This window comes from Hypanus sabinus, unplaced genomic scaffold, assembly GCF_030144855.1.
Source record: "Hypanus sabinus isolate sHypSab1 unplaced genomic scaffold, sHypSab1.hap1 scaffold_515, whole genome shotgun sequence".
NCBI classification, from domain to species: Eukaryota; Metazoa; Chordata; class Chondrichthyes; order Myliobatiformes; family Dasyatidae; genus Hypanus; species Hypanus sabinus.
In genome coordinates this window covers 252093-269913 of record NW_026781378.1, presented here as the reverse complement: position 1 = coordinate 269913, position 17821 = coordinate 252093, and the positions used below count along the sequence as shown (strand labels likewise).

At 58.7% G+C, this 17821-nt stretch overlaps 1 protein-coding gene across 1 annotated transcript in view; it reads left to right on the top strand.

Moving 5' to 3' along the window:
- Positions 1-17821, top strand: part of LOC132389249 (E3 ubiquitin-protein ligase BRE1A-like) — a gene marked incomplete at its 5' end in the record, with an annotated part of 32215 nt that overhangs the window by 12550 nt on the left and 1844 nt on the right. The window contains 3 exons of the mRNA XM_059961740.1: positions 12111-12236; positions 15662-15802; positions 17626-17727. Of these exons, the coding sequence (XP_059817723.1) occupies positions 12111-12236; positions 15662-15802; positions 17626-17727 (369 nt within the window). The remainder of the gene's footprint in view (positions 1-12110; positions 12237-15661; positions 15803-17625; positions 17728-17821) is intronic.

The following is a 17821-nucleotide window of genomic DNA, read 5'->3' as shown; positions in this document are numbered from 1 at the left end:
TCTCTCTGTCTCTCCCCAGTCTCCCTCTCTCCCAAGTGGCACCCACCGGACCCAGGTCCCTCCCTCCACACCATCTCTCACTGTGTACCCCCTATTCTCGATGTCGGGCTCTCCCCCAGTCTCTCTCTCTGTCTCCCCCCAGTCTCTCTCTCTGTCTCTCCCCAGTCTCCCTGTCTCATCGACCAAGTGGACACCCTCCGGACCAAGGTCTCTCCCTCCACACCATCTCTCACTGTGTACCCCCTATTCTCGATGTCGGGCTCTCCCACAGTCTCTCTCTCTGTCTCTCCCCAGTCTCCCTCTCTCCCAAGAGGACACCCTCCGGACCCAGGTCTCTCCCTCCACACCATCTCTCACTGTGTACCCCCTATTCTCGATGTCGGGCTCTCCCCCAGTCTCTCTCTCTGTCTCTCCCCAGTCTCCCTCTCTCCCAAGTGGACACCCTCCGGACCCAGGTCTCTCCCTCCACACCATCTCTCACTGTGTACCCCGTATTCTCGATGTCGGGCTGTCCCCCAGTCTCTCTCTCTGTCTCTCCCCAGTCTCCCTCTCTCCCAAGTGGCACCCTCCGGACCCAGGTCTCTCCCTCCACACCATCTCTCACTGTGTACCCCCTGTTCTCGATGTCGGGCTCTCCCCCAGTCTCTCTCTCTGTCTCTCCCCAGTCTCTCTCTCTCATCGACCAAGTGGACACCCTCCGGACCCAGGTCTCTCCCTCCACACCATCTCTCACTGTGTACCCCCTATTCTCGATGTCGGGCTCTCCCCCAGTCTCTCTCTCTGTCTCTCCCCAGTCTCCCTCTCTCATCGACCAAGTGGACACCCTCCGGACCCAGGTCTCTCCCTCCACACCATCTCTCACTGTGTACCCCCTATTCTCGATGTCGGGCTCTCCCACAGTCTCTCTCTCTGTCTCTCCCCAGTCTCCCTCTCTCATCGACCAAGTGGACACCCTCCGGACCCAGGTCTCTCCCTCCACACGATCTCTCACTGTGTACCCACTATTCTCGATGTAGGGCTCTCCCCCAGTCTCTCTCTCTGTCTCTCCCCAGTCTCCCTCTCTCCCAAGTGGACACCCTCTGGACCCAGGTCTCTCCCTCCACACCATCTCTCACTGTGTACCCCCTATTCTCGATGTCGGGCTCTCCCCCAGTCTCTCTCTCTGTCTCTCCCCAGTCTCCCTCTCTCATCGACCAAGTGGACACCCTCCGGACCCAGGTCTCTCCCTCCACACCATCACTCACTGTGTACCCCCTATTCTCGATGTCGGGCACTCCCCCAGTCTCTCTCTCTGTCTCTCCCCAGTCTCCCTCTCTGTCTCTCCCCAGTCTCCCTCTCTCATCGACCAAGTGGACACCCTCCGGACACAGGTCTCTCCCTCCACACCATCTCTCACTGTGTACCCCGTATTCTCGATGTCGGGCTCTCCCCCAGTCTCTCTCTCTGTCTCTCCCCAGTCTCCCTCTCTCCCAAGTGGCACCCACCGGACCCAGGTCCCTCCCTCCACACCATCTCTCACTGTGTACCCCCTATTCTCGATGTCGGGCTCTCCCCCAGTCTCTCTCTCTGTCTCTCCCCAGTCTCCCTCTCTCATCGACCAAGTGGACACCCTCCGGACCCAGGTCTCTCCCTCCACACCATCTCTCACTGTGTACCCCGTATTCTCGATGTCGGGCTGTCCCCCAGTCTCTCTCTCTGTCTCTCCCCAGTCTCTCTCTCTGTCTCTCCCCAGTCTCCCTCTCTCCCAAGTGGCACCCACCGGACCCAGGTCTCTCCCTCCACACCATCTCTCACTGTGTACCCCGTATTCTCGATGTCGGGCTCTCCCCCAGTCTCTCTCTCTGTCTCTCCCCAGTCTCCCTCTCTCATCGACCAAGTGGACACCCTCCGGACCCAGGTCTCTCCCTCCACACCATCTCTCACTGTGTACCCCCTATTCTCGATGTCGGGCTCTCCCCAGTCTCCCTCTCTCATCGACCAAGTGGACAGCCTCCGGACCCAGGTCTCTCCCTCCACACCATCTCTCACTGTGTACCCCCTGTTCTCGATGTCGGGCTCTCCCCCAGTCTCTCTCTCTGTCTCTCCCCAGTCTCTCTCTCTCATCGACCAAGTGGACACCCTCCGGACCCAGGTCTCTCCCTCCACACCATCTCTCACTGTGTACCCACTATTCTCGATGTCGGGCTCTCCTCCAGTCTCTCTCTCTGTCTCTCCCCAGTCTCCCACTCTCCCAAGTGGACACCCTCCGGACCCAGGTCTCTCCCTCCACACCATCTCTCACTGTGTACCCCCTAATATCGATGTTGGGCTCTCCTCCAGTCTCTCTCTCTGTCTCTCCCCAGTCTCCCTCTCTAATCGACCAAGTGGACACCCTCCGGACCCAGGTCTCTCCCTCCACACCATCTCTCACTGTGTACCCCCTATTCTCGATGTTGTGCTCTCCTCCAGTCTCTCTCTCTGTCTCTCCCCAGTCTCCCTCTCTCATCGACCAAGTGGACACCCTCCGGACCCAGGTCTCTCCCTCCACACCATCACTCACTGTGTACCCCCTATTCTCGATGTCGGGCACTCCCCCAGTCTCTCTCTCTGTCTCTCCCCAATCTCCCTCTCTGTCTCTCCCCAGTCTCCCTCTCTCATCGACCAAGTGGACACCCTCCGGACCAAGGTCTCTCCCTCCACACCATCTCTCACTGTGTAACCCCTATTCTCGATGTCGGGCTCTCCCCCAGTCTCTCTCTCTGTCTCTCCCCCAGTCTCTCTCTCTGTCTCTCCCCAGTCTCCCTCTCTCCCAAGAGGACACCCTCCGGACCCAGGTCTCTCCCTCCACACCATCTCTCACTGTGTACCCCCTATTCTCGATGTCGGGCTCTCCCCCAGTCTCTCTCTCTGTCTCTCCCCAGTCTCCCTCTCTCCCAAGTGGACACCCTCCGGACCCAGGTCTCTCCCTCCACACCATCTCTCACTGTGTACCCCGTATTCTCGATGTCGGGCTGTCCCCCAGTCTCTCTCTCTGTCTCTCCCCAGTCTCCCTCTCTCCCAAGTGGCACTCTCCGGACCCAGGTCTCTCCCTCCACACCATCTCTCACTGTGTACCCACTATTCTCGATGTCGGGCTCTCCCCCAGTCTCTCTCTATCTCTCTCCCCAGTCTCCCTCTCTCATCGACCAAGTGGACACCCTCCGGACACAGGTCTCTCCCTCCACCATCTCTCACTGTGTACCCTGTATTCTCGATGTCGGGCTCTCCCCCAGTCTCTCTCTCTGTCTCTCCCCAGTCTCCCTCTCTCATCGACCAAGTGGACACCCTCTGGACCCAGGTCTCTCCCTCCACACCATCTCACACTGTGTACCCCCTATTCTCGATGTCGGGCCCTCCACCAGTCTCTCTCTCTCTGTCTCTCCCCAGTCTCCCTCTCTCCCAAGTGGACACCCTCCGGACCCAGGTCTCTCCATCCACACCATCTCTCACTGTGTACCCCCTATTCTCGATGTCGGGCTCTCCCCCAGTCTCTCACTCTGTCTCTCCCCAGTCTCCCTCTCTCATCAACCAAGTGGACACCCTCCGGACCCAGGTCTCTCCCTCCACTCCATCTCACACTGTGTACCCCCTATTCTCGATGTCGGGCTCTCCCCCAGTCTCTCTCTCTGTCTCTCTCCCAGTCTCTCTCTCTGTCTCTCCCCAGACTCCCTCTCTCCCAAGTGGCACCCTCCGGACCCAGGTCTCTCCCTCCACACCATCTCTCACTGTGTACCCCCTATTCTCGATGTCGGGCTCTCCCCCAGTCTCTCTCTCTGTCTCTCCCCAGTCTCCCTCTCTCATCGACCAAGTGGACACCCTCCGGACCCAGGTCTCTCCCTCCACACCATCTCTCACTGTGTACCCCGTATTCTCGATGTCGGGCTGTCCCCCAGTCTCTCTCTCTGTCTCTCCCCAGTCTCTCTCTCTGTCTCTCCCCAGTCTCCCTCTCTCCCAAGTGGCACCCACCGGACCCAGGTCTCTCCCTCCACACCATCTCTCACTGTGTACCCCGTATTCTCGATGTCGGGCTCTCCCCCAGTCTCTCTCTCTGTCTCTCCCCAGTCTCCCTCTCTCATCGACCAAGTGGACAGCCTCCGGACCCAGGTCTCTCCCTCCACACCATCTCTCACTGTGTACCCACTATTCTCGATGTCGGGCTCTCCTCCAGTCTCTCTCTCTGTCTCTCCCCAGTCTCCCACTCTCCCAAGTGGACACCCTCCGGACCCAGGTCTCTCCCTCCACACCATCTCTCACTGTGTACCCCCTAATATCGATGTTGGGCTCTCCTCCAGTCTCTCTCTCTGTCTCTCCCCAGTCTCCCTCTCTAATCGACCAAGTGGACACCCTCCGGACCCAGGTCTCTCCCTCCACACCATCTCTCACTGTGTACACCCTATTCTCGATGTTGTGCTCTCCTCCAGTCTCTCTCTCTGTCTCTCCCCAGTCTCCCTCTCTCATCGACCAAGTGGACACCCTCCGGACCCAGGTCTCTCCCTCCACACAATCACTCACTGTGTACCCCGTATTCTCGATGTCGGGCTCTCCCCAGTCTCCCTCTCTCCCAAGTGGACACCGTCCGGACCCAGGTCTCTCCCTCCACACCATCTCTCACTGTGTACCCCGTATTCTCGATGTCGGGCTCTCCTCCAGTCTCTCACTCTGTCTCTCCCCAGTCTCCCTCTCTCCCAAGTGGACACCCTCCGGACCCAGGTCTCTCCCTCCACACCATCTCTCACTGTGTACCCCGTATTCTCGATGTCGGGCTCTCCCCAGTCTCCCTCTCTCCCAAGTGGACACCCTCCGGACCCAGGTCTCTCCCTCCACACCATCTCTCACTGTGTACCCCCTATTCTCGATGTCGGGCTCTCCCCCAGTCTCTCTCTCTGTCTCTCCCCAGTCTCCCTCTCTCAGCGACCAAGTGGACACCCTCTGGACCCAGGTCTCTCCCTCCACACCATCTCTCACTGTGTACCCTGTATTCTCGATGTCGGGCTCTCCCCAGTCTCCCTCTCTCCCAAGTGGACACCGTCCGGACCCAGGTCTCTCCCTCCACACCATCTCTCACTGTGTACCCCGTATTCTCGATGTCGGGCTCTCCTCCAGTCTCTCACTCTGTCTCTCCCCAGTCTCCCTCTCTCCCAAGTGGACACCGTCCGGACCCAGGTCTCTCCCTCCACACCATCTCTCACTGTGTACCCCGTATTCTCGATGTCGGGCTCTCCCCAGTCTCCCTCTCTCCCAAGTGGACACCCTCCGGACCCAGGTCTCTCCCTCCACACCATCTCTCACTGTGTACCCCCTATTCTCGATGTCGGGCTCTCCCCCAGTCTCTCTCTCTGTCTCTCCCTAGTCTCCCTCTCCCATCGACCAAGTGGACACCCTCCGGACCCAGGTCTCTCCCTCCACACCATCTCTCACTGTGTACCCCCTATTCTCGATGTCGGGCTCTCCCCCAGTCTCTCTCTCTGTCTCTCCCCAGTCTCCCTCTCTCATCGACCAAGTGGACACCCTCCGGACCCAGGTCTCTCCCTCCACACGATCTCTCACTGTGTACCCCCTATTCTCGATGTCGGGCTCTCCCCCAGTCTCTCTCTCTGTCTCTCCCCAGTCTCCCTCTCTCATCGACCAAGTGGACCCCCTCCGGACCCAGGTCTCTCCCTCCACACCATCACTCACTGTGTACCCCCGATTCTCGATGTCGGGCACTCCCCCAGTCTGTCTCTCTGTCTCTCCCCAGTCTCCCTCTCTCATCGACCAAGTGGACACCCTCCGGACACAGGTCTCTCCCTCCACCATCTCTCACTGTGTACCCCGTATTCTCGATGTCGGGCTCTACCCCAGTCTCTCCCTCTGTCTCTCCCCAGTCTCCCTCTCTCATCGACCAAGTGGACACCCTCTGGACCCAGGTCTCTCCCTCCACACCATCTCACACTGTGTACCCCCTATTCTCGATGTCGGGCCCTCCACCAGTCTCTCTCTCTCTGTCTCTCCCCAGTCTCCCTCTCTCCCAAGTGGACACCCTCCGGACCCAGGTCTCTCCATCCACACCATCTCTCACTGTGTACCCCCTATTCTCAATGTCGGGCTCTCCCCCAGTCTCTCACTCTGTCTCTCCCCAGTCTCCCTCTCTCATCAACCAAGTGGACACCCTCCGGACCCAGGTCTCTCCCTCCACTCCATCTCACACTGTGTACCCCCTATTCTCGATGTCGGGCTCTCCCCCAGTCTCTCTCTCTGTCTCTCTCCCAGTCTCTCTCTCTGTCTCTCCCCAGTCTCCCTCTCTCCCAAGTGGCACCCTCCGGACCCAGGTCTCTCCCTCCACACCATCTCTCACTGTGTACCCCCTATTCTCGATGTCGGGCTCTCCCCCAGTCTCTCTCTCTGTCTCTCCCCAGTCTCCCACTCTCCCAAGTGTCACCCTCCGGACCCAGGTCTCTCTCCCAACACCATCTCTCACTGTGTACCCCCTATTCTCGATGTCGGGCTCTCCCCCAGTCTCTCTCTCCGTCTCTCCCCAGTCTCCCTCTCTCAGCGACCAAGTGGACACCCTCTGGACCCAGGTTTCTCCCACCACACCATCTCTCACTGTGTACCCCGTATTCTCGATGTCGGGCTCTCCCCAGTCTCCCTCTCGCCCAAGTGGACACCGTCCGGACCCAGGTCTCTCCCTCCACACCATCTCTCACTGTGTACCCCGTATTCTCGATGTCGGGCTCACCTCCAGTCTCTCTCTCTGTCTCTCCCCAGTCTCCCTCTCTCCCAAGTGGACACCCTCTGGACCCAGGTCTCTCCCTCCACACCATCTCTCACTGTGTACCCCCTATTCTCGATGTCGGGCTCTCCCCCAGTCTCTCTCTCTGTCTCTCCCCAGTCTCCCTCTCTCCCAAGTGGACACCCTCCGGACCCAGGTCTCTCCCTCCACACCATCTCTCACTGTGTACCCCCTATTCTCGATGTCGGGCTCTCCCCCAGTCTCTCTCTCTCTGTCTCTCCCCAGTCTCCCTCTCTCATCGACCAAGTGGACACCCTCCGGACCCAGGTCCCTCCCTCCACACCATCTCTCACTGTGTACCCCCTATTATCGATGTCGGGCTCTCCCCCAGTCTCTCTCTCTGTCTCACCCCAGTCTCCCTCTCTCCCAAGTGGACACCCTCCGGACCCAGGTCTCTCCCTCCACACCATCTCTCACTGTGTACCCCCTATTCTCGATGTCGGGCTCTCCCCCAGTCTCTCTCTCTGTCTCTCCCCAGTCTCTCTCTCTGTCTCTCCCCAGTCTCCCTCTCTCATCGACCAAGTGGACACCCTCCGGACCCAGGTCTCTCCCTCCACACCATCTCTCACTGTGTACCCCCTATTATCGATGTCGGGCTCTCCCCCAGTCTCTCTCTCTGTCTCACCCCAGTCTCCCTCTCTCCCAAGTGGACACCCTCCGGACCCAGGTCTCTCCCTCCACTCCATCTCTCACTGTGTACCACCTATTCTCGATGTCAGGCACTCCCCCAGTCTCTCTCTCTCTGTCTCTCCCCAGTCTCCCTCTCTCATCGACCAAGTGGACACCCTCCGGACACAGGTCTCTCCCTCCACACCATCTCTGACTGTGTACCCCGTATTCTCGATGTCGGGCTCTCCCCCAATCTCTCTCTCTGTCTCTCCCCCAGTCTCCCTCTCTCCCAAGTGGCACCCTCCGGACCCAGGTCTCTCCCTCCACAGCATCTCTCACTGTGTACCCCGTATTCTCGATGTCGTGCTCTCCCCCAGTCTCTCTCTCTGTCTCTCCCCAGTCTCCCTCTCTCCCAAGTGGACACCCTCCGGACCCAGGTCTCTCCCTCCACACCATCTCTCACTGTGTACCCCCTATTCTCGATGTCGGGCTCTCCCCAGTCTCCCTCTCTCATCGACCAAGTGGGCAGCCTCCGGACCCAGGTCTCTCCCTCCACACCATCTCTCACTGTGTACCCCGTATTCTCGATGTCGGGCTCTCCTCCAGTCTCTCTCTCTGTTTCTCCCCAGTCTCCCTCTCTCATCGACCAAGTGGACACCCTCCAGACCCAGGTCTCTCCCTCCACACCATCACTCACTGTGTACCCACTATTCTCGATGTTGGGCTCTCCTCCAGTCTCTCTCTCTGTCTCTCCCCAGTCTCCCTCTCTCCCAAGAGGACACCCTCCGGACCCAGGTCTCTCCCTCCACACCATCACTCACTGTGTACCCCCTATTCTCGATGTTGGGCTCTCCTCCAGTCTCTCTCTCTGTCTCTCCCCAGTTTCCCTCTCTCATCAACCAAGTGGACACCCTCCGGACCCAGGTCTCTCCCTCCACACCATCTCTCACTGTGTACCCCGTATTCTCGATGTCGGGCTCTCCCCCAGTCTCTCTCTCTGTCTCTCCCCAGTCTCCCTCTCTCCCAAGTGGACACCCTCCGGACCCAGGTCTCTCCCTCAACACGATCTCTCACTGTGTGCCCCCTATTCTCGATGTCGGGCTCTCCCCCAGTCTCTCTCTCTGTCTCTCCCCAGTCTCCCTCTCTCATCGACCAAGTGGACACCCTCCGGACCCAGGTGTCTCCCTCCACACCATCTCTCACTGTGTACCCCCTATTCTCGATGTCGGGCACTCCGCCAGTCTCTCTCTCTGTCTCTCCCCAGTCTCCCTCTCTCATCGACCAAGTGGACACCCTCCGGACCCAGGTCTCTCCCTCCACACCATCTCTCACTGTGTACCCCCTATTCTCGATGTCGGGCACTCCCCCAGTCTCTCTCTCTGTCTCTCCCCAGTCTCCCTCTCTCATCGACCAAGTGGACACCCTCCGGACACAGGTCTCTCCCTCCACACCATCTCTCACTGTGTAACCCGTGTTCTCGATGTCGGGCTCTCCCCCAGTCTCTCTCTCTGTCTCTCCCCAGTCTCCCTCTCTCCCAAGTGGACACCCTCCGGACCCAGGTCTCTCCCTCCACACCATCACTCACTGTGTACCCCCTATTCTCGATGTTGGGCTCTCCTCCAGTCTCTCTCTCTGTCTCTCCCCAGTCTCCCTCTCTCATCGACCAAGTGGACACCCTCCGGACCCAGGTCTCTCCCTCCACACGATCTCTCACTGTGTACCCCCTATTCTCGATGTCGGGCTCTCCCCCAGTCTCTCTCTCTGTCTCTCCCCAGTCTCCCTCTCTCATCGACCAAGTGGACACCCTCCGGACCCAGGTCTCTCCCTCCACACCATCACTCACTGTGTACCCCCTATTCTCGATGTCGGGCACTCCCCCAGTCTCTCTCTCTGTCTCTCCCCAGTCTCCCTCTCTCATCGACCAAGTGGACACCCTCCGGACACACGTCTCTCCCACCACACCATCTCTCACTGTGTACCCCGTATTCTCGATGTCGGGCTCTCCCCCAGTCTCTCTCTCTGTCTCTCCCCAGTCTCCCTCTCTCATCGACCAAGTAGACACCCTCCGGACCCAGGTCTCTCCCTCCACACCATCTCTCACTGTGTACCCCCTATTCTCGATGTCGGGCTCTCCCCCAGTCTCTCTCTCTGTCTCTCCCCAGTCTCCCTCTCTCCCAAGTGGACACCCTCCGGACCCAGGTCTCTCCCTCCACACCATCTCTCACTGTGTACCCCGTATTCTCGATGTCGGGCTGTCCCCCAGTCTCTCTCTCTGTCTCTCCCCAGTCTCCCTCTCTCCCAAGTGGCACCCTCCGGACCCAGGTCTCTCCCTCCACACCATCTCTCACTGTGTACCCCCTATTCTCGATGTCGGGCTCTCCCCCAGTCTCTCTCTCTGTCTCTCCCCAGTCTCCCTCTCTCCCAAGTGGACACCGTCCGGACCCAGGTCTCTCCCTCCACACCATCTCTCACTGTGTACCCCCTATTCTCGATGTCGGGCTCTCCCCCAGTCTCTCTCTCTGTCTCTTCCCAGTCTCCCTCTCTCCCAAGTGGACTCCCTCCGGACCCAGGTCTCTCCCTCCACACCATCTCACACTGTGTAGCCCGTATTCTCGATGTCGGGCTCTCCCCCAGTCTCTCTCTCTGTCTCTCCCTAGTCTCCCTCTCTCCCAAGTGGACACCCTCCGGACCCAGGTCTCTCCCTCCACACCATCTCACACTGTGTACCCCGTATTCTCGATGTCGGGCTCTCCCCCAGTCTCTCTCTCTGTCTCTCCCCAGTCTCCCTCTCTCCCAAGTGGACACCCTCCGGACCCAGGTCTCTCCCTCCACACCATCACACACTGTGTACCCCCTATTCTCGATGTCGGGCTCTCCCCCAGTCTCTCTCTCGGTCTCTCCCCCAGTCTCTCTCTCTGTCTCTCCCCAGTCTCCCTCTCTCCCAAGTGTGCTCCCTCCGGACCCAGGTCTCTCCCTCCACACCATCTCTCACTGTGTACCCCCTATTCTCGATGTCGGGCCCTCCCCCAGTCTCTCTCTCTCTGTCTCTCCCCAGTCTCCCTCTCTCCCAAGTGGACACCCTCCGGACCCAGGTCTCTCCCTCCACACCATCTCTCACTGTGTACCCCGTATTCTCGATGTCGGGCTCTCCCCCAGTCTCTCTCTGTCTCTCCCCAGTCTCCCTCTCTCCCAAGTGGACACCCTCCGGACCCAGGTCTCTCCCTCCACACCATCTCTCACTGTGTACCCCCTATTCTCGATGTCGGGCTCTCCCCCAGTCTCTCTCTCTGTCTCTCCCCAGTCTCCCTCTCTCCCAAGTGGACACCCTCCGGACCCAGGTCTCTCCCTCCACACCATCTCTCACTGTGTACCCCCTATTCTCGATGTTGGGCTCTCCTCCAGTCTCTCTCTGTCTCTCCCCAGACTTCCTCTCTCCCAAGTGGACACCCTCCGGACCCAGGTCTCTCCCTCCACACCATCTCTCACTGTGTACCCTGTATTCTCGATGTCGGGCTCTCCCCCAGTCTCTCTCTCTGTCTCTCCCCAGTCTCCCTCTCTCCCAAGTGGACACCCTCCGGACCCAGGTCTCTCCCTCCACACCATCTCTCACTGTGTACCCCCTATTCTCGATGTCGGGCTCTCCTCCAGTCTCTCTCTCTGTCTCTCCCCAGTCTCCCTCTCTCATCGACCAAGTGGACACCCTCCGGACCCAGGTCTCTCCCTCCACACCATCTCTCACTGTGTACCCCCTATTCTCGATGTCGGGCTCTCCCCCAGTCTCTCTCTCTGTCTCTCCCCAGTCTCCCTCTCTCCCAAGTGGACACCCTCCAGACCCAGGTCTCTCTCCCTACACCATCTCTCACTGTGTACCCCGTATTCTCGATGTCGGGCTCTCCCCCAGTCTCTCCCTCTGTCTCTCCCCAGTCTCCCTCTCTCCCAAGTGGACACCCTCCAGACCCAGGTCTCTCTCCCGACACCATCTCTCACTGTGTACCCCGTATTCTCGATGTCGGGCTCTCCCCCAGTCTATCTCTCTCTCTCCCCAGTCTCTCTCTCACTCATCCTCTCTCCCTTTCACACTCGCACACCTTCCCTCTATCTCTCTACCCCTCTCTCTCACTCACCTTCCCTCTCTTTCCCTCTCACCCTCTCTCTCTCACTCACCATCCCTTTCTCTCCCTCTCTCTCTCTCTCTCCCTTTCACCCTCTCACTTCCCTCTCTCACCCTCTCACAACTTCCCTCTCTCACCCTCTCTCTCACCCTCTGTATCTCTCTCCCGCTCTCTCTCCCTCTCTCTCCCCCTCTCTCTCTCCCTCACTCCCTCTCCCTCTCTCACCCTCTCACTCTCACCCTCTCTCTCACTCTCTCACCCTCTCTCATCCTCTCCCTCTCACCTCCCTCTCACCCTCTCCCACTCTCCCTCTCACCCCCTTTCTCTCACCCTCTGTCTCGCTCTCTCACTCTCTCTCTCTCACCCTCTCTCCCTGTCTCACCCTCTCCCTCTCACCCTCTCTCTCTCTCTCTCACCCTCTCCCTCTCACCCTCTCTCCCTCTCCCTCTCACCCTCTCTCCCTCTCACCCCCTCTCTCTCACCTTGTCTCTCCCTCTCTCTCTCCCTCTCTCTCTCTCCCTCCCTCTCTCTCTCACACTGTCTCTCCCTCTCTCACCCTCTCTCTCTCTCTCTCTTACACTTTCTCTCTCTCCCCCCAGGTCGATGCCCAACTGCAGGTTGTGAAGAAGCTCGAGAGCACTGAACAGTTGCTACAGAGTAACCTGGCCACGATGGAGAAGGAGCTCGCCCTGCGCTCCCAGACCGTCGAGCTGCACAAACGCAAGGCAAGCGACTGACGGAATGTTAATGTCTCCGAGTGTCATTAATGTACCTGCCTCAACCACTTCCTCAGGCAGCTCCTTCCACAGACGGACCACCCATATCCCTCTAAACCTTTCCTATCCGTGTCCCTGTCCAAGTGTCGTTAATGTACCTGCCTCGACCACTTCCTCCGGCAGCTCCTTTCACAGACGGACCACCCGTATCCCTCTAAACCTTTCCTATCCGTGTCCCTGTCCGAGTGTCGTTAATGTACCTGCCCCGACCACTTCCTCCGGCAGCTCCTTCCACAGACGGACCACCCGTATCCCTTTAAACCTTTCCTATCCGTGTCCCTGTACGAGTGTCGTTAATGTACCTGCCTCGACCACTTCCTCCGGCAGCTCCTTCCACAGACGGACCACCCGTATCCCTCTAAACCTTTCCTATCACTATCCCTATCCGAGTGTCGTTAATGTACCTGCCTCGACCACTTCGTCAGGCAGCTCCTTCCACAGACGGACACCCGTATCCCTCTAAACCTTTCCAATCCGTGTCCCTGTCCGAGTGTCATTAATGTACCTGCCCCGACCACTTCCTCCTGCAGCTCCTTCCACAGACGGACCACCCGTATCCCTCTAAACCTTTCCTCTCCGTGTCCCTGTCCGAGTGTCGTTAATGTACCTGCCCCGACCACTTCTTCCGGCAGCTCCTTCCACAGACGGACCACCCGTATCCCTCTAAACCTTTCCTGTCCGTGTCCCTGTACGAGTGTCGTTAATGTACCTGCCTCGACGACTTCCTCAGGCAGCTCCTTCCACAGACGGACCACACGTATCCCTCTAAAACTTTCCTATCCGTGTCCCTGTCCGAGTGTCGTTATTGTACCTGCTCGCCCACTTCCACCGGCAGCTCCTTCCACAGACGGACCACCCGTGTCCCTCTAAACCTTTCCTATCCGTGTCCCTGTCCGAGTGTCGTTAATGTACCTGCCTCGACCACTTCCTCCGGCAGCTCCTTTCACAGATGGACCACCCGTATCCCTCTAAACCTTCCCTATCCGTGTCCCAGTCCGAGTGTCGTTAATGTACCTGCCTCGACCACTTCCCCCGGCAGCTCCTTCCACAGACGGACCACCCGTGTCCCTCTAAACCTTTCCTATCCGTGTCCCTGTCCGAGTGTCGTTAATGTACCTGCCTCAACCACTTCCTCCGGCAGCTCCTTTCACAGATGGACCACCCGTATCCCTCTAAACCTTCCCTATCCGTGTCCCAGTCCGAGTGTCGTTAATGTACCTGCCTCGACCACTTCCTCCGGCAGCTCCTTTCACAGATGGACCACCCGTATCCCTCTAAACCTTTCCTATCCGTGTCCCTGTCCGAGTGTCGTTAATGTACCTGCCTCGACCACTTCCTCCGGCAGCTCCTTTCACAGATGGACCACCCGTATCCCTCTAAACCTTTCCTCTCCGTGTCCCTGTCCGAGTGTCGTTAATGTACCTGCCCCGACCACCCTCCGGCAGCTCCTTCCACAGACGGACCACCCGTATCCCTCTAAACCTTTCCTATCCGTGTCCCAGTCCGAGTGTCGTTAATGTACCAGCCCCGACCACTTCCTCCGGCAGCTCCTTCCACAGACAGACCACCCGTATCCCTCTAAACCTTTCCTGTCCGTGTCCCTGTACGAGTGTCGTTAATGTACCTGCCTCGACGACTTCCTCAGGCAGCTCCTTCCACAGACCGACCACCCGTATCCCTCTAAACCTTTCCTATCCGTGACCCTGTCCGAGTGTCGTTAATGTACCAGCCCCGACCACTTCCTCCTGCAGCTCCTTCCACAGATGGACCACCCGTATCCCTCTAAACCTTTCCTATCCGTGTCCCTGTCCGAGTGTCGTTAATGTACCTGCTCGACCACTTCCTCCGGCAGCTCCTTCCACAGACGGACCACCCGTATCCCTCTAAACCTTTCCTATCCGTGACCCTGTCCGAGTGTCGTTAATGTACCAGCCCCGACCACTTCCTCCTGCAGCTCATTCCACAGACAGACCACCCGTATCCCTCTAAACCTTTCCTATCCGTGTCCCTGTCCGAGTGTCGTTAATGTACCTGCCTCGACCACTTCCTCCGGCAGCTCCTTCCACAGACGGACACCCGTATCCCTCTAAACCTTTCCTATCCGTGTCCCTGTACGAGTGTCATTAATGTACCTGCCACGACCACTTCCACCGGCAGCTCCTTCCACAGACGGACCACCCGTGTCCCTCTAAACCTTTCCTATCCGTGTCCCTGTCCGAGTGTCGTTAATGTACCTGCCCCGACCACTTCCTCCGGCAGCTCCTTCCACAGACGGACCACCCGTATCCCTCTAAACCTTTCCTATCCGTGTCCCTGTCCGAGTGTCGTTAATGTACCTGCCCCGACCACTTCCTCCGGCAGCTCCTTCCACAGACGGACCACCCGTATCCCTCTAAACCTTTCCTATCCGTGTCCCTGTCCGAGTGTTGATAATGTACCTGCCTCGACCACTTCCTCCGGCAGCTCCTTCCACAGACGGACCACCCGTATCCCTCTAAACCGTTCCTATCCGTGTCCCTGTCCGAGTGTCGTTAATGTACCTGCCTCGACCACTTCCTCCGGCAGCTCCTTCCACAGACGGACCACCCATATCCCTCTAAACCTTTCCTCTCCGTGTCCCTGTCCGAGTGTCGTTAATGTACCTGCCTCGACCACTTCCTCCGGCAGCTCCTTCCACAGACGGACCACCCGTATCCCTCTAAACCTTTCCTATCCGTGTCCCTGTCCGAGTGTCGTTAATGTACCTGCCTCGACCTCTTCCTCAGGCAGCTCCTTCCACAGACGGACCACCCGTATCCCTCTAAACCTTTCCTATCCGTGTCCCTGTCCGAGTGTCGTTAATGTACCTGCCTCGACCTCTTCCTCAGGCAGCTCCTTCCCCCGTACCCCCCCCCCCGGACCTCTCTGTTCCGCAGCATTGCCCCCTCCCGCCCCGGGGCCCTGCTGTTCAATGTGAAATCCTGCCCTGGGTCAACTGGTGAGGGTCGATGGGGGCAGGCCGAATTTATTTCACCTCCCACGGATGTCGACGTGTCTTGGCCACGGTTGGACCGTTGCAGGTATCCACCATTCTCTGTGGAAACGAAAAGCCCCTGGCCTCGCATGTCCGTGTAACCACAGCCCCTGGAGCCTGATATTTTCACCCTGGGGGGGTGGGGGAGAAAGACTGACTGCTCTATCTGTGCCTCCCGTAATCTATCAGACTCTGATGCTCCAGAATAAACACCCTGAGTTATTCCGTTTCCTCACATTCCCGTTTCTCTCTCTCCCACGCTCCGTCTCTCACGTTCCCTCAATCTTCTCTCTCCCTCCCCGCCATGTTGTCTCTCACTCTCTCTCTGTCTCTCTCTCTCTCTCTCTCTCACTCTCTCTAGGCCGTTGAAGCTGCTCAAGTTGCCGAGGACCTCAAAGTTCAGCTGGAGGCCGTTCAGTCGAGGTTGGCCGACGTTCAGGATGAAATCATTGAAAGTAGCGTCGCCAGAGAGAAGGATGCATTTAACTACAAGAGAGCGCAGGTAAGGGGAGAGGGAACCTCCCTCCACACCACCCCATCACACACTCCCGGGGTCGGACACAGAGTGAATCTCCCTCCACACCGTCCCATCACACACTCCCGGGGTCAGACACAGAGTGAATCTCCCTCCACACCGTCCCATCACACACTCCCGGGGTCAGACACAGAGTGAATCTCCCTCCACACCGTCCCATCACACACTCCCGGTGTCAGACACAGAGTGAATCTCCCTCCACACCGTCCCATCACACTCTCCCGTGGTCAGACACAGAGTGTATCTCCCTCCACACCATCCCATCACACACTCCCGGGGTCAGACACAGAGTGAATCTCCCTCCACACCACCCCATCACACACTCCCGGGGTCAGACACAGAGTGAATCTCCCTCCACACCATCCCATCACACTCTCCCGGGGTCAGACACAGAGTGAAACTCCCTCCACACCATCCCATCACACACTCCCGGGGTCAGACACAGAGTGAATTTCCCTCCACACCGTCCCATCACACACTCCCGGGGTCAGACACAGAGTGAATCTCCCTCCACACCGTCCCATCACACACTCCCGGGGTCAGACACAGAGTGAATCTCCCTCCACACCGTCCCATCACACACTCCCGGGGTCAGACACAGAGTGAATCTCCCTCCACACCGTCCCATCACACACTCCTGGGGTCAGACACAGAGTGAATCTCCCTCCACACTGTCCCATCACACACTCCCGGGATCAGACACAGAGTGAATCTCACCCCGCACCGTCCCATCACACACTCCCGGGGTCAGACACAGAGTGAATCTCCCTCCACACCGTCCCATCACACACTCCTGGGGTCAGACACAGAGTGAATCTCCCTCCACACCGTCCCATCACACACTCCCGGGGTCAGACACAGAGTGAATCTCCCTCCACACCGTCCCATCACACACTCCTGGGGTCAGACACAGAGTGAATCTCCCTCCACACCGTCCCATCACACACTCCTGGGGTCAGACACAGAGTGAATCTCCCTCCACACCGTCCCATCACACACTCCCGGGGTCAGACACAGAGTGAATCTCCCTCCACACCGTCCCATCACACACTCCCGGGGTCAGACACAGAGTGAATCTCCCTCCACACCGTCCCATCACACACTCCTGGGGTCAGACACAGAGTGAATCTCCCTCCACACTGTCCCATCACACACTCCCGGGGTCAGACACAGAGTGAATCTCACCCCGCACCGTCCCATCACACACTCCCGGGGTCAGACACAGAGTGAATCTCCCTCCACACCGTCCCATCACACACTCCCGGGGTCAGACACAGAGTGAATCTCCCTCCACACCGTCCCATCACACACTCCCGGGGTCAGACACAGAGTGAATCTCCCTCCACACCGTCCCATCACACACTCCCAGGGTCAGACACAGAGTGAATCTCCCTCCACACCGTCCCCTCACACACTCCCGGGGTCAGACACAGAGTGAATCTCCCTCCACACCGTCCCATCACACACTCCCGGGGTCAGACACAGAGTGAATCTCCCTCCACACCGTCCCATCACACACTCCCGGGGTCAGACACAGAGTGAATCTCCCTCCACACCGTCCCATCACACACTCCCGGGGTCAGACACAGGGTGAAGCTCCCTCCACACCGTCCCGTCACAAATTCCCGGGGTCAGACACAGAGTGAATCTCCCTCCGCACCGTCCCATCACACACTCCCGGGGTCAGACACAGAGTGAATCTCCCTCCGCACCGTCCCATCACACACTCCCGGGGTCAGACACAGGGTGAAGCTCCCTCCTCAGTGAATTTGAACTCTCCCGTGACACAGGAGGACATTTCGAAACTGCGCCGGAAGGTGGAGCGTCAGAAGAAACCGGACCTTTACACCAACTGCGACGAGATCCTGATGGAGGAGATCAAAGATTACAAGGTGAGGGATCTCCCCATGGGGGAGGAGGGTCGAAGCTACAGAGGGGAGCGGATGGGAGTCGGTGGGATGGGGGGGGAGGCAGGGAGAGGGGAAT